This window comes from Desmodus rotundus, chromosome 1, assembly GCF_022682495.2.
Source record: "Desmodus rotundus isolate HL8 chromosome 1, HLdesRot8A.1, whole genome shotgun sequence".
Lineage (NCBI taxonomy): Eukaryota > Metazoa > Chordata > Mammalia > Chiroptera > Phyllostomidae > Desmodus > Desmodus rotundus.
In genome coordinates this window covers 30,031,240-30,046,737 of record NC_071387.1, presented here as the reverse complement: position 1 = coordinate 30,046,737, position 15,498 = coordinate 30,031,240, and the positions used below count along the sequence as shown (strand labels likewise).

Genomic DNA, 15,498 nt, shown 5'->3' with positions numbered 1-15,498 from the left:
AAAACCTTGTCCCCCAAATATCTAGAAGGGGACCTGCCAAGTAAATTTGCAATAATGCCTACTTCTCTTAGGACTATAGGTGGAGACGGAGTCTCCTGGGAATAGATCTACACTTTGCCAAGAGTCATCAGAGGACCCCTCTTACATATGAAAAGTAAGTGAGTAGGCACCCAAAGTCCTGGGGGAGTTATCTTGTTGAAGGGCGCCATTCCTGAAAATCCTTCATAGGAAGAATCCTTGAGAAGAAGAACCAACTTGCCAAAAAATGTATTGGATTAGGATTAGGAACAAAAGGGATTGAGCCCCCAAACCCTGATGAAAGGTCTGAAAATGGGATGACCCTGACCAAGACTGCTAGTGGGAAAGGGCCTACGCGCCTCCAAAGAGAACTCACCAGGAGACTGGAGAGCCAGCCCGGTGACAGGCTCCAGACGTAGCCCAGAGTGCAGTGCTTCTGGGAGAATGGCTAAGCCTGTGAGCATAAACTAAAAAAGCTCCAACCTTGGGATCCAAGCCTGGGACCAAGCTGGCAGGAACCTGGTCCGACAAGGGCGCTGGGCAGCAGTGACCACACATCCTCGCACTGTGCAGGACAGGTCTACAACAGGGATACCACATCGCTGTTTCAGAAAAACACTGTGGGTGGCTGCTCAGACTCTGAGTTCCTCCTCTGAGGATGGAAGAAAGACTGACTTCTTTGGACTGCTTAAGCCCCCAGGGGGCTTGGAAGTGGGAGACATTGAAATTACTAGTAAGGGCATTAAAGGGCTTGGGAGATTACTTGGAAAAATAAAGAAATATGTGACTGGATTAGAACACAATCGGTAAAATGCGACACACAGGTTAAATATCTAAAATGAACTGAACTAGACAAAATTTAAATCATATGTCTGCCAGTTTATCTACCTTTATGTACACAGGCCCATGTATATGAGAAGAAAACTAAAAGTGTTATCTTATAACACTAGGATAACAGAAAGGGTAGTGAGGGAAATTAGCAGGCCTTTCCAACAAAGCCTGTGACAGATGACTTAAGTGAAGTTTCATTCATTAAGACTAGTGGAAGAACAAAATACTTCTTGCGGTACCATCTATTATTACTATGTGACTGAGACAAGTAAAAGGAACTTGTTTCTTTTACATCTTCCCTGAAAAGTGTCTCAGTATGTGATGTCTTCTTTGTTGCCCAGGACACTATCCCTGGAACCTCTGAGAGCTCCAGCTGACTTTCCTCCCACACCTATCAGAGCCCCACCAAATTGCCCCTTGAATTTCCCCCAAGACTCTGAGGTCCCTAAGCCAGGGTGTGCGTGTATACTTCTTTATTTTGTTGAAAGCTAGGCAAGAGGGCTAGGCAATTATAAGCATTGCTAAGCAGAAAACCTCTTGAAGGTCACCAGAATAGATAAGGAAGAGAAACAACATTGTCAGCCAAAGTAAGCTTGAAAACAGGAGACAGACAGATGGTTCTTATCAACAGGTGACAGACAGATGGTTCTTATTGACAGGAGACAGGCAAAAGTTCCTCCCGAGCCCAGAGCTATGCAGAGATAACCGCAACTCCCGCTTTTGTAGCTTGCTTCCTTGCTTGGCACGCGTATAAAAGAGCTAGCCTGGGAGCGTTCCACACGACTCCCCTTTGCAGCCTTAACAGGCAACCCTGGGAGTTCACCCCTGTGCAGGTAAAAATAAAGTACCATTTAAGTGCACTCCACACGTCTCCATTTGATTTTCTGCTCGAGTTCGGGATACAATTTCTACTTATTCCCACTCTTCTTGGCTCTGTCACATATGCATGTTTATTAAAGGAAAGAAGGAAGGAGGGAGGGAGGCAAGGAGGGCTAGTTTGACTGCTCTGTAACTGAAAAAAACCCCAACAAACCCAGAGGTCCACCACCAGAAAACAGAAACCCACAGTGAAATTGGGATTGATTGACGAGGTTATTACTTAACAGCTACTTGTGCTATCATAAAAATACAATTCATCTGATAACCATGGAAACCAAAATGAAGGCAGTATGGGTAAGGCTGGCTTTTTTCAGAAATCCAAAAACAATTAGAGGCTTGAAACCAGAAAGACAAAGAAAGCCAACTGCTCCAAGCCAGAAGGAAATCCTTTCCTAAAAGCCCTGACAAAGCAACATTTTCTCCAGTGTCTGAAATCTTACCAGGTTTCAACCAGGGCTCTAGAACTGCTGTGATTGATCATGAAACAATTTGAGTCTCTGTGTGTTTCTGTCCCTTGGGACCAGCTGCTATGAGGCAAGCTCACTGGGAGCTAAAACTTGCTGTTATTATAAAATGTACTGAGAACCAGCAGAGGAATGGAGACATATATGTGCATACATATATTACATATATATTTCTTCTCCAGCTCCTGGTAAGTGTACAAGCACACAGCAGGTGCTCCAAAAATACTTGTTGGATAAATGAAAAATTAGGTCAGACCCGAGGGAAAGCACAGTGTCTGGTAAACAGTGTATGTTCTTTCCGTCACACAGTGCCAACATTCTGTCGGGTCTTGAGAAAATCAGAGTCCCGGTCTCTTTCCGGGTCCGGCCTCCCCATGTGCAAAAGGACAGGGCTGTATTAGATGGTTTCCCAGGCATCTTCCAGCTCTGACAGTCAATCACTGTTCTGTGCTTTTTTTGGTGGTAGCACAGGCCTGGTTTTTTTGTCGCTTTTTTCCCCCTTTCTCAGAGGGAATCTGATACCCATCTGCTCAAGTACATTTTTGTTCCCAACCTGCATGACTCACTGGATAGAACAGCAGGTTCAGGGGCCAACTGTAAATGAGAACCAAAGGGAGCCAGAAAGAGAAAAGGGGAAAGAGTCCCACGTGGATGCTTTCTTAGGAAACCAAAACAGTACTCTTTTAAGGACTAAATATATAGCAACTGACGTGATTATTCTAATCCCTTACTAATTTAATTATTATATTAATAGCACTATCTTTGAGCACTTCTGTGCTTGACATTGTGCTAAGCCCTTTAAACTTAATCCTCACAGCAACCAAAGGAGCTAACTAGTATTATTACCTCATTTTAACAAACAAGGATTCTATATGGTTCAAGGTCACACAGCTAGTAAGTGGCACAACTAGAACTTGAACCCAGAGAGTTCTGGCTCTTCAAATGGCTTTTCATTCTTCACTGTAGTCCCGTGAGGGAGGCCGAGCAAGGGTTATTATCTTTACTTTAAAGGTGGAGAAACCAAGTCCCAAATGCGATTTGCATAACACAGAAGACACTGAATAAGGTGCCCGGCCCAGAAACACGCTCCTGCGTTCTTGGTGAGGGCTCTTCCCATCCCAAAAGTCTGCTTCTTCGACTTCACTTACAACTCGCACAATCTCAGGGCTGGAGGTAACCGCGGAGGTCCACCTTCCCGGCGCCTTGGTTTTACAGGAGTGGAACCCAAGGCACAGCTCTTCTTCCGAGAGGCTGAGCGTGCAGATACTCGCAGGGTGCAGATGCGTGGGGCAGCGAGCGGCCTGCGGGCACTCTTGCCTGGTCCCGCCAGGGCCAGATGCTCAGCCTCTGCCGGGACCCAGCGGCGCCTCCTGGGCTGGTGGCCTCCAGAAGCACCCCAGTTTCCCAGGAGTAGCCCCCCTGCTCCAAGCCGGCGCCCGAGCCCCTCCCCCGGTCCGCCCCCTGCTCCAGGCCTGGGGCATCACCGGGATGCAAATGGAATAAGTTCGCCCGCAGCCTCTGCGCGCCGACCACCTCTTACCTGGCCGGAGCTCTCTGGGGCGCTCGCCCACGCAGTCCCGGCAGCGGGCACCGCAGCCGCAGAGGAACCTCGAGGCGTGGGACCGGAGGACAAGCTGCGAGCCCCGCCCGGGGGCGGACAGTTGCTGGGCTGGTGCGGGGCGGGCACCATCACGTGACCCGCAAGGCGGGGGATGCTGGGAGCAGGGGACCAGTGGCCGGGCCGGTTCCAGACGATCTTTTGATCGCAGTGGGAAGGAACCGAACCTGGAGGAGTCTCTGCGGGGAGGGACTGAGAGGGACGAGGGAGGAACGAGAGGAGACGCCTCTGGTGTCAGGTCCTGCAAAGTCAGGCTTGTGGGAGGACGATTAAGGCTCTACTTCGTGGCCCCAGAAGGGGCAGAAATAGAATCGGTGGGCGGAAATTGCAGGGAGGCATGCTGGGGTCAGTATAAAGAAGATTCTTCCAATCACCACTGTTGTGTGTGGTTGGGCTGTTTCAAATAGTGGCAAGGTGTGCTCCTAGGGCTGGGTTCATTCATTCAACAGACCGACCGCTGGCTATGGGGCAGACAGTAAGCTGGGAGTATATAGATCCAGCGCTTAGCACAGTGCCCGCCACATAGTAAAGGGTAGTTGTCGCTGCCGCTGTTGTTGTTGTGGGCATAAAAGGGAACAAAGCTGATCCGGTCCCTATCCTCTCAAGGTTAATTTTCAAGTGGAGAAGGTAGTCATTAATCAGGTGTCATTTAAATGTGTATTTTAAATTATGGTAAGTGCACTGAAGGAGCTCTGACATAAAATTAGGGGGAAGGGAAGGAGGTCAGGGACCTGTCAGAGAAAGGTGAGTTAACCAGGTGGAAGAGAGGAGGGAAAGCTAGGGTGAACCCTCGGGTGGGGTGGGGCGGGGCAGACTGCTCTTTGGGTAAATGGAAGACGTCCAGTTTGTTAGAAGCTGATTGGGTTAAGGAGAGAACAGTCAAGTGAAGCTACGGAGGTTGGTTAGGAGCTAGATCACGCAGCACTTAGTAGGCCGTGATGAGGATTTCAAAATTTTATGTGAAAGGAAGCCATTGAGTGGATGGAGAATGTACATGATTTGATACCTTTCTTTTTTTTAACGCCATGCCAGCTACTCTGTGGAGAACAGACAAAGTAGAGTGGAAGCGGGGGAATCGCTGAAGACTTGGACTGGAGTAGCGGCAGTGAAGATGGAGAGAAATGGATTAGAGATGCATTTCTGAGGTAGAGTCAAACTTGGCTTGATAAGGGAGGTTAGGGGGGTTCCCAGACTATTAGCTGAACCTGCTGACTAGGCCCGTGGAAGTGCTGTTTATTGAAACGGTAACTATCGTAGGGGGACATAACTGGAGGGGGAGGGAGATCAAGAACTCAGTTCTGCACTTGCTCAATTTAAGATGCCTATGCCTCATCTAAATGAGGCAATCAAAAAGGCAAGTTGGATATAGACTTCTGGATTTTAGGAGAGAACGTCAGCTACAGAAATCTAACTTAAGATTGCTGTGGAAAAGAAATTACCGCACCAGGCTGGGGTTTGTGATAGCTGACCCCTATCTGGTCTGTAGAACCAGGGACTGGCTATCGACCTGCCAGTCCCTGGTTCTACAGACTGTATTCTATAACAATGTATTCCGTCTATTACTATTCTCACTGAGGCCCAAGTTACCGTGCAGCTGCTCTCTTTTATGAATGGGGGGAAACCACCCTAAGCCTAAAGCCAACCGTTTATTTTAAGCAAAGACACAAAGTTGTACACACAGCAGCCACATACAGTGGAAAGACCTCTCTGACTCAGGTCAGAACAGTTACGGTTTCACACTACAGTGGGTCTGATGACTTATCTTTTTATTGGTGACTGGCAAAGCTATGATGTTTAATCCTTTGAAAAGCCCCCGTTGTGTGAAACTGGCAGTCTAGATATGTCTGTCAATCATCAATCAAAAGCCTGAATTTCTGGATTTTTGCCAGCCAACATTATCATTTTGGCATTGCTATGAAACAGCTAAGCCTTTTAAAGGAGTGCGGCCACAGGTTTCTATGAGAGTATGCTGTCCTCCTCCTTAGAACACCACTTGCTGAATGGAAAATGTGATTTGTATATATAAGCGCTTGCATACAAAAACGTCGTTTGCACACTGCAGTTGGGCCCGCTCTTCTTGCTGCCCTCACCTCTCCGGTGCACGTCTCTATCCTACCACTTGCTGTGGGGTTTCCTTCTCCATGAAACAAGGGCCAGCCTGCTCATTGGTGCATCCCAGCACACAGTTGGTGTTTATTGTGAAACAAATGAGGAAACATACGTAATTCTCCACGGCCGTGAGAACTTTACTTTGCTCAAAGTGATTTGTCCAGGATCAACGTAATAGACTTTTGTCACCCCTTTTGTCTGCCAGCATCTGAACTTCCTATATTTGGAAATTCCCCACTTTATAAGCTTGTTGGGAATGAGAGCAAGACCTTCACTATGGAAGCGGAGACCCAGATACTGTCTCTGCTTCTCCATGTGATACCACAAATTTAACATCCCCTGGACTTTGAATAGGGAGTCAGAGACACAGTGAAGTGCTCGTGGAATAATTCTTTGGTGACCGCGGCAAAGGCAGCAAGATGAAGTTCTTAGAGCAACACTGGCTGCCATGATAGCCCAGGCTTCCGTGCAGGTGGCTTTAGTAATAAATGGTGGCATCTCAGCCTCAGCAGAGATGATGTCCTCACTGCAGCAGGTTGTGTGGAGTGGCCATGTGACAAAGGGTGACATTCCGGCTGTCTAGTATCCAAGCCTGATTCTCTGGGCCTCCTGATGATGCAAAACTACCTATAATTCTTTTAAGAAATTAATTTTCTCCTTAAATCTACCGAAGCTACATTTTGGTGTAAGTAAAAAATCTGACTCATACAGTCACATTATTATGTGACTAGAGCAGAGCTGAAGCTCTAGCCCAGGACTTTGAACTACTAATCCCAGTGTTCCTTCTCAACATACAGCTCTCTGCTCTCCGACAACCCACATTTTCACAGTACACGTATCTCTAAATCACCCCTTGTTCACCAAACGTATACTTTTAACGTCAGTTGATTAATGAGTATTTCAAGCAACCCAGTGGGACATTGTTTCAAATGCAGCAGTATCGTCTGTGTAGCTGTCTATGTAATATTACCTTTATTTTTGCATGCCTTTTATAGACATAAGTGAACATGGATGTACTAATATGACTGAGAAAGAGGAAAATTATCAGACCTGCTTAAGGTAGATCTTTAGCATCAGTAGGATGCTTATTGGACTAAAGCCAGCTGCTTTACAAACAACTTAAGGGCATTTCGTAACTGCAAACATTCTATCAGATATTATTTAAGACACAAAGTGATTTTGTAATAATGTCACAACTCAATAACAAGTTTGTTCAATTTTTGTAGATGTGATTTCTATATAAACCTTTATGAACTTGTACAAAAGTAGCCAAAAGGCACCAAGATCCGCGTCAGTGATGTTGAGTGCAGGCAAATAGCAGGTCAGTAACAACTGTTCACGTCTCCCTGTGCTGGACATATGCAGAGTAAGGAAAAGCCCCGATGCTTTATTCCCAATTTATCATTGTAGCCTTTAAAAAAAATAGGTTAAGGCTGCTCTTGTGTAGTGAAATTTGGAAATGCGGTATATACATAACCGGATGTCAGAATGGGATCGGTCTCCTAAGACTAACGTTTGAAGACACAGCAGGGGTTTCTGGAGGGACTGAAGGTTTTCTTCTGTGCTCACCTCACTCCAGTCACAATGGCCTTCTTTATTCCTTAAACACATCTGCTTTTACCCTTTTTCAAAGGCTCCTTACTCCTTTATCAGGCAAATTCCTAGGCATTCAAATCCTACTCTAATATTACTTCCCCAGGGAGCCCTGCCCGCCTCCCCTTCAACCCAATGGGTCAGGGCCTCCCTGTGCCAGGCTCTCGGTTACCTGTATTTCACTCTCCTGCAAGTTTATGTAATATAATGAAGAAATTACTGATGAAATTATGTCATGTCTGACTCCCCTGCTGGACTGTTAAGTCTCTCAAAGGTACGTACCATGACCAAATTCCTCTCTGCCTTACCGCTCACCCACCATAGTACCTGGCCCTCTGCAGTCACTGAATAGTCTTTGTGAAGGTGAACACCACTACCAAACAGATTGGGAATATTTTTCTGAGGCCTGGACGACAGGTAGTATCTGGAAAGTCAGTATTTTTTCACCTTCAACTCAGCAGTCTTTATACTCAGCCCCTTCTTTGTAAAGATATTACGTGGGACAGAGAAATGTGTGAGATAGTACTTACGTTCAAGTAGTTTTCAGTAACGGGGGAAAGAGATGACAAAATTTCCCCCCACAGTGGCAATCTCTACTACAGAGTATCCACGTGCAGCTTCTGCTAAGACTTCCTCCAGTGAAGGAGAGCGGCTGCCTTGTACAACCCAGTCCACCTTGGTCACGGTGGCTGTGAACTCAAGGAGGAACCTTCCTTTGCTTTCCAAACATTCACCCTATCTGCCTTATGGGACAATTATTCTTTGATACAACAACCCTTTTACCTATTAAAAACAGCTTTCAGATTCCAACTATAGGTATTCTCAAGACTAAGCACCTTTAATTTTTAAAAATTATTTCCTAGTAGCATGGTTTCCAGACTCTCAGTAATCTTACTACCAAACTCGACTCGGGCAAGCTGGCTATTCTTGGAGCATCTGTCAGACCTGGAGACCTTAACGTTGTAATTGTATTACTGCAATCTAAAATTGCTTTTATTTTTAGTTTTATTTGCTTCTTATTCTGAAACTAGTCCAGAATTTCAGAATTGGAAGGGTCCTTAAGGTAATTAGTTTACTGGTTAACCAAAGCAGATCCTGGGCCAATTAAATTACTGGGGCACTTTAAAAGATTCCTGGACTCCATCCATCCGGCACAATTCTGATCCAGTAGGTCTTTTGTTTAATTTTTCCCAATGCCTTGGTGTGCGGCTTGGTTTGGAAAGTACCTCTGAACAAGATGCCTGGCACAGCCTTATGCAGCAAACGAAGTGTTCTTTTCCCCATTATGCTCGAACCTCTCCTGTGGCAGGTAGCCCATCACAAAGAAAAATCTGTGCACAAAAAGCCTCCCGACCATCCCTAGTATGCATGTAATTCCCAAGGACATCCAGCATGGGAGAAGAGGGCAAGGAACCCACAGGATGACGGTGAAGAGAGACCCCAGAACTCAGTCATACATGAGGCACAGGAGACTGCGTTTAGACTGGGGCAAGTCAGAAAGCTCCAGGGAAAGCGCACTCACTAAGATGAAGTAGCGATCTACTGAAACTGAACACCGAGCAATTTAGACAAATGGCAGAAAAGTTCAGTTGATTTAGTGGTAAATAGAAAACTAAGTCTAGAAAAAACAAAAAGATGTATAGGAAATGAAAACAACGAATAGCACCTGGAGTGCTAATGAAATTAAACTAATAAAAACCACATTAATAAATACACTGGAAGAAAGAAGAGATTTGCGAATAATTGAAGAAAAGAGGCCTAAGTCCTTACAGACGTGCAGAAGCCAGCAGGCAATGTCTTAAAACAGAAAAATCATAAAGGAACAATGCAGTCCTGCTATTCAGAGGCACGAGGTAAACGGCAATACAATTAGCAAAAAAGAGGTGAATGTAGTTGCACTGCCTCCGGGAAGAAGATTAAAGACTGACCCCTTCCCCAGCAGCCTTGGAGAACTATCTGACTTATAAAATACACTGTTTTTACTTTTGGTGATATTGCCTATTTTCAGCATCAAGCAGTAGGTCGCTTAACAATAAAACAATGTCACTTCATCAGGATCATCAATTCCAAAACCAGATGCAGTTGTAACAATCAACTCAATTTCATGCAGCTGTAATAATCACAAGATTACAGTAGTCTCACCAGTGATTGTTGATTTGCAGCAAAAAGTAGGTGAAGAAGAAAAAAAAAACAATTTCTCTCAATTGGTACATTTATTAAAAATACAGACTAATGGTCCTGTGCTTAAATGTTGTTGTGGTTGTGTGCTGGCTTCCGTAAAACATAACTAATCATAAGGAGCTCTTCAGTGAATACATTCCAGACAGAAGTAAAAAGGTCAACGGAAATGACTGACAACACAGGGCTACTGCAGACAAAAGTCTCTTATATAATTAATACTTGCTAGAAAATGGAATTTGACATTATTTACAATTACAGCAACATTCATGGAGGCTGAATATCACAGGCATAAGAAATGTCTTTTCATACTTCTCGAATAGTTTTCTATTTTAGCTATGAAGGTCAGTTATACAACCAAACTTGTTCTTAATAAGCAGAAGTTTTATGTCCATTCAGTCAAAGAGTCTCTTACATCTTTCTGGGCCTATGCATTCGCAGATTCACTTGCAGAGCAGAAACCGTAACCAGGTCCTTCGTGTCATGCATTCACATGTGATGTCCAATCTTTATATGCTGTCCAATTTCTTTAAGATAAAAGGAGCTGAAAAGAGAATTTGTTTTCATTAGCTCACAAGTGACATTATGAAACTCTAAGACTGGGGATAAAACTTCCAGGTTTGGATCAATACATTTTTTGAAAACAACTCCAAGTGATGGCCAAGCCTCTGCCTGCGCAACCCAGCAAAAGGGACGCAGTCTTTCCAGGTGGCCCACTCCAGTGTCACGCAGCCGTAACTACCACCGAGTTCACTCACACATTACTCGAAATCTTTTCTCCAAGCAGTTCTCCCTTAGGACCACAAAGAGTAAATCCAAACCTCCCCCAAATGATAATCCTTTACTCTCGTGATTTAACTGTCAAAGGCACAAAACACAAAAGGACACAAATCATCATTTTTTACCTTTAAAAGTGCACTTCAAAGAAGGCAGAAGGTGAGAGTGGGCACACACAATGCACTGGGGAACGGGAAGAGCCAGCACATGTCGTGACCCCCCACTGACCAGCTACAGACCACCTGTGCCCTCCAGATCACACACGGTACAGCTCTACTTCGATTATAGGGGCCTGTTCAGATGGGGTAGATAAAAATATCTAGAAAACTAGAAAGTGTTGTCCTAAGTATCGAAAGAAGTGATAATATTGTCCTGTGTAAAAGTGCTATGGCCAAAATAAGCCCATGAAAAGATGCTCAACATTACTTAACATGAGCACAATGCAAATTAAAACTACAAGGAGATACCTATTGGGATGGCTGCTACCAAAAAACTGGTGGCAAGGGATGTGGGAAAATCAGAACCTTTATGGTCACTGTTGGTGGGAATGTAAAATGGCACAGATGCTGTGGAACACAGAATGGGGGTTCCTCAAAAAATTGAAGAGAGATACCTGTACATCGGATGTTCACAGCCACATTACTCACAGAAGCAACCCAAGTGTCCAAAGATGGATGAATGGATAAACAAAATATGGTATACAATGGAATATCATTCAGCCTTAACAAGGAAATTCTGACACATGCTATAACACGGATGAACCTTGGGATATCGTGCTAAGTGAAGTAAGCCCGTTACAAAAAAGACAAGTACTGTATGATTCCACAGGTATGGGGTAAAGTCCTGAAGATGGATGATGCTGATGTTTGCACGATATTGTAAATGTATTTAGTAAACATTACACTGTACATTTAAAAAGGTCATAAATTTTATGTGCATTTTACTGTAACTTTAAAAATTGGGGGAAAAAGGAGCCATAACAAAAAAGCTGCCAGAATCTTTTTCTCAATACTCATACTAAATTAATAAAACATTTGTTAATATCAAACTGAAGATACTGAGATCTGCCAGAAAATGACAAAGTCAGCAGCATGTCCAGCCTTTTCTACTATTTCTTTCTTTTTTTTAAAGATTTTATTTATTTATTTTTAGAGAGGGGATGGGAGGGAGAAACAGCCGGGTGTGGCTGCCTCTCAAGCGCCCCCTACTGGGGACCTGGCCAGCAACCAGGCATGTGCCCTGACTGGGAATCGAACCGGTGACCGTCTGGTTCACAGGCTGGTGCTCAATCCACTGAGCCACACCAGCCAGGGCTCTACCAATTCTTATCAGAAAAAAAAAATCCATCAAATGAACGCATAAACAAAATGTGGTATAACCATACAATGGACTATTATCCAGTAATGACTAGGAAGGAAATAACACATGGAAGGAAATAAAAATACACGCTACCATATGGATGAAGCTAGAAAACATTATGCAAAGTGAAATAAGCTGGACACAAAGGGTTACATATTGTAGATTTGTGGCTGTCCAGGGCCGGGGGGCAGGGAGAAATGGGGTTTGACAGCTAAGGGCATGAGTTCCTTTTAAAGGGAAAGAAAATGTTCTAAAACATCAGATTGCGCTGATGGCTGCATAAATTGACTATACTAAGAAACCACTGAATTCTACACTGTAAAATGGGTTAGTGGCACAATGCGCAAACTGTATCTCAATGTAAAAATGATAATACAGAACAGTATTCTCTCTCTATTTTTTTTTTGAAAACCATGTCAAACACAAAGCTCACTGACAAGAAGCAAATATTTTACTGGCAGCTAAGTCAACAAAACATGGTAAGTGGAGAAAATAGGTTGGGAGCTGCTAGAAGCTGTTGAAGAAGCAGGATGATGTGGGAGTTTCTGTTTCCCAGGGCTCCCTCTTCCAGGGAAGCAGTATAATAGCACAGGCAGTGAAAGGGGCCCCGAATAAGGGAGACCTGCCCTCAGTGAGCAGGTCTAGGCCCAACGTGAGTTTTACAGGATGAACTTGGTATGGCCTTCATTTACTTAATCGTCCCTGCCTCTACATTCAGACCTGCCAGCAATACACAACGAGGTGTAATGAAAAGAATATCGAATTTGAGAACGGTCACTTCTGAGATTCCTATCTAAAACTAGCTTTAATATTCAGTGTGCCTGCAACTCATATCTTGCGTAAGTCCCCTTTGAAAGTCAGGTTCAAATTAACAAATGGGATACACAGAATCTCAGGCCCAGCCCCCACCAAAGGGCTATAGTCAAGATCAGGTAGTAAGTTTCTGCTGAGCTTAAACCCTCGGGTGTCATCATTAAACTCCACAGACGCATACCCTTTTCTTCTCAGTCTTTCCCCCCAAAAGCAATTTTTAGTTTACTCACTGTACAAATACAGTTTTTTGGATTACAAAGGTCAGCAATGAAGTAAGGAGTCGTGTATTGCGTTAAGAGGTCTTGATTCCAGGTCAAGATCATACACTGCATTGCTCAATGACCTTGAGCCAGCCATTCCTCTACTGCAGATCTCAGTTTCTGTCTGCAAAACGAGGAAACTGCTCTGGGTTATAACCCTCGTGAGTCTGATTCAAATGCTCTTAAGGCAGGGCGAGGCCGGACGATTAACCACGTAGTACCCGCCACCACGTGCAGCTCAGTATCCCCACTCTGATCCGCAGACTCTAAGGCGCCCGCTGCCTCCGACTCGCCTGCCCCTGGCTCCCTGCGATCGCTCAGCTCAGCTCAACAGCCCCCAAAGCCCGTAGCTCCACAGCTGGGTGATCGGCGTCGGCAGCTCCCTGCTGGTCTCCCAGTTACAGCCTGGAAGGACACTCACTGACTCGCAGCAGGGCCACATAGATGAGGAAGTTCCGTAGGGAGGAAATCACATCCTCGCGCATCTTTCGTTTCATCTCCTCGGGGTCCAGCTTCGGCGCGAGGCCCTCAATACGAAACATAGCGGCGCTGCCTCACCAGCTTCCAACTGCCGCGCTCTGCTTTTTCTCAGCTGCAGCCTTGCACCCGGAAGTAGGCTCAACCCCACTTCCGGTTCCCGCCCCCCCCATAGTTGAGCGCCGTAACGGGAGCCTGCGAGGGACAATCCGCATCCTAACCAAGAGGTTTTCAGGAGAGCTGCCGGGAGGGGGCGGCCGCGATCTTAGCAGCGCAGGACTAGGTGCCTCCAGGTCTTTCACTCCCCGGAGGGGACAGTGCACATAGGTGCCACCATAAATAGTGATAATGGCTAACATTTATCGAGTACTCAGTACAGCCCTGCCCTATGAACTAGATGTTATTATAGTCTTCATTTCCTAGATGAGAAAATTGAAGCACAGAAATCTTGAAAACAACAATTTGCCCAAATGTGCTTTAAAATATCTTGGCCAAAAAAAAGTTTGAGGAAGAGAGATGAAATGATATTAGCAAAATAATGAAAATTGCTTAAGCCGGTGTTTAGTACATCATTAAAATTATTTTTCCTTTCTATTTTGAGTGTTTAAAATGTTTCATTCAAAGTGAACAAAAAAGTAAAACAAAAAAGTGAAGGTGCTGAAACTTGCTCAAGATTACACAACTAGTAATTGCAGAGCAGGATTTTATGTCTAGTTAAGCCTGTGGGACCCTAAAGACAAGAGTTTTGTGTGTTTTTAAAAAATTATCCATATAGTTGCTGTAGCCTCATTTCTGGAGTTAATGGATCCTTACAAATTATAATATTTGTTCAGCAATGTAATATATATAAAGCAAGTTCCAATCTGTTCAACATTTTACAGATGAGAAGAGGGAGACCCAGAAACCAAGTGTGCTGCTTAAAGTCATTCTGCTAGTGATGGGCAGAGGCGCGGTTCTAAGGCAGATAATTATAATGTCAAGCTGAAATCTCTTTCCCCTGCACCCTACTGCTCCTCTGTTAGTCTTTTTAACAGTTAGAGCCTGCCTGGAGGGGCAACACTGGAGTCAGAAGGTGGGAATTTAATGCAACCAGACTTCCTGTCACAGAATCATCAAAGCAGTACTGCCCCAGAATATGCTCGCCAACTAACCATATATAATTCTTAGACATGAACCAGATGACTGAATTGCTCACATAATTCAAAACCAGAATAAAATGTTCCTTTCTTTAGTGCACATTGCATAGCGACAATGGGTTTCGGGAAAATTAGAATAGTAATTTACCACGGGAGCAACTGGTAACTATAAAAATTGCCACCCACCTTCCTCATTGACAGAATGTAAGACATTGGGGTAAGAAAGGGAACGTGTCTGCATATTCAAGCTTTGGAAACCTACCGCATCTATAATTCATACGGTGGAATAGCAGGGGCAGCTCTGGAATGGGAGGGGCTGACTCCCAAGGAACAGCCTCCATCTAACCCTTGGAGAGTGTTCAGAAAGCCTGCACTGAGGCGGGAAAGCAGCAGATGCCTTGGAAAGAACCAGGACAGGAAGATGGGAGACATAGCCTCTAGATCTGGCACTGCTACTATCTAGCCACGTGACAAAGGACTGCAACTTCGTTTCTTTAGTTGTAAAAGAGGAGGATATGATTAAATGCTCTTAGAGTCCCTTTCAGTTCTAACCGGGAATGCACTTTGAGTTCTAGAACATCTGGTCTGGAGTGTGCAGATAATCAAAATGTTATCAAATGTGGTGAGATATCAAAACAATCAGTGTGTGTGTTTTCCGTGGTAGGAAGAATGCAACAATAAGGCATATCTCATCCATCTGAATAGTGAGGCAAAATGGATTGGCAAGGAATGAGTTATAGGATTCCAGGAACCTAGATCCCATATGCTAGCCAAGTTTAGATAAACACTTCTCATAGAGAACTATCAGTTTTTTTCTTTTTTAAAATTATATTTTATTGATTATGCTATTAGACTTGTCCTGATTTTTTCCCCCTTTGCCCCCCTCCACCCAGCACCCACACTCACTCCGGCAATCCCCACACCATCGTTCATGTCCATGGGTCCTATGCATAAATTCTTTGGCTACTCCATTTCCTATATGTACT

The 15,498-nt window shown here is 44.5% G+C and overlaps 2 protein-coding genes across 2 annotated transcripts in view; both read right to left on the bottom strand.

The window, feature by feature from the left end:
• Positions 1–3,854, bottom strand: part of FBXO10 (F-box protein 10) — a 36,536-nt gene extending 32,682 nt beyond the window's left edge. Inside the window, exon 1 of the mRNA XM_045195120.3 lies at positions 3,733–3,854. The gene's annotated coding sequence lies outside the window, so the exon portion shown is untranslated. The remainder of the gene's footprint in view (positions 1–3,732) is intronic.
• A 6,024-nt stretch (positions 3,855–9,878) lies between these two features.
• On the bottom strand, positions 9,879–13,519 carry TOMM5 (translocase of outer mitochondrial membrane 5). Its single transcript, XM_024560216.3, has 2 exons — positions 13,321–13,519; positions 9,879–10,234 (listed from the first exon to the last, which is right to left on the bottom strand). The coding sequence occupies exons 1-2, from the start codon at positions 13,439–13,441 to the stop codon at positions 10,200–10,202; spliced, it is 156 nt and encodes a 51-aa protein (XP_024415984.1). The 5' UTR covers positions 13,442–13,519; the 3' UTR covers positions 9,879–10,199.
• Between the last annotated feature and the right edge of the window lie 1,979 nt (positions 13,520–15,498).

Bases quoted from the DNA above. Each gene is read 5' to 3' on its own strand.
- TOMM5 (XM_024560216.3), bottom strand. From the start codon at position 13,441: ATGTTTCGTATTGAGGGCCTCGCGCCGAAGCTGGACCCCGAGGAGATG. The intron at 10,235-13,320 runs GTGAGTGTCCTT...TTCTCTTTTCAG, and splicing joins TGTGGCCCTGCTGCGAGTCA to CTCCTTTTATCTTAAAGAAA.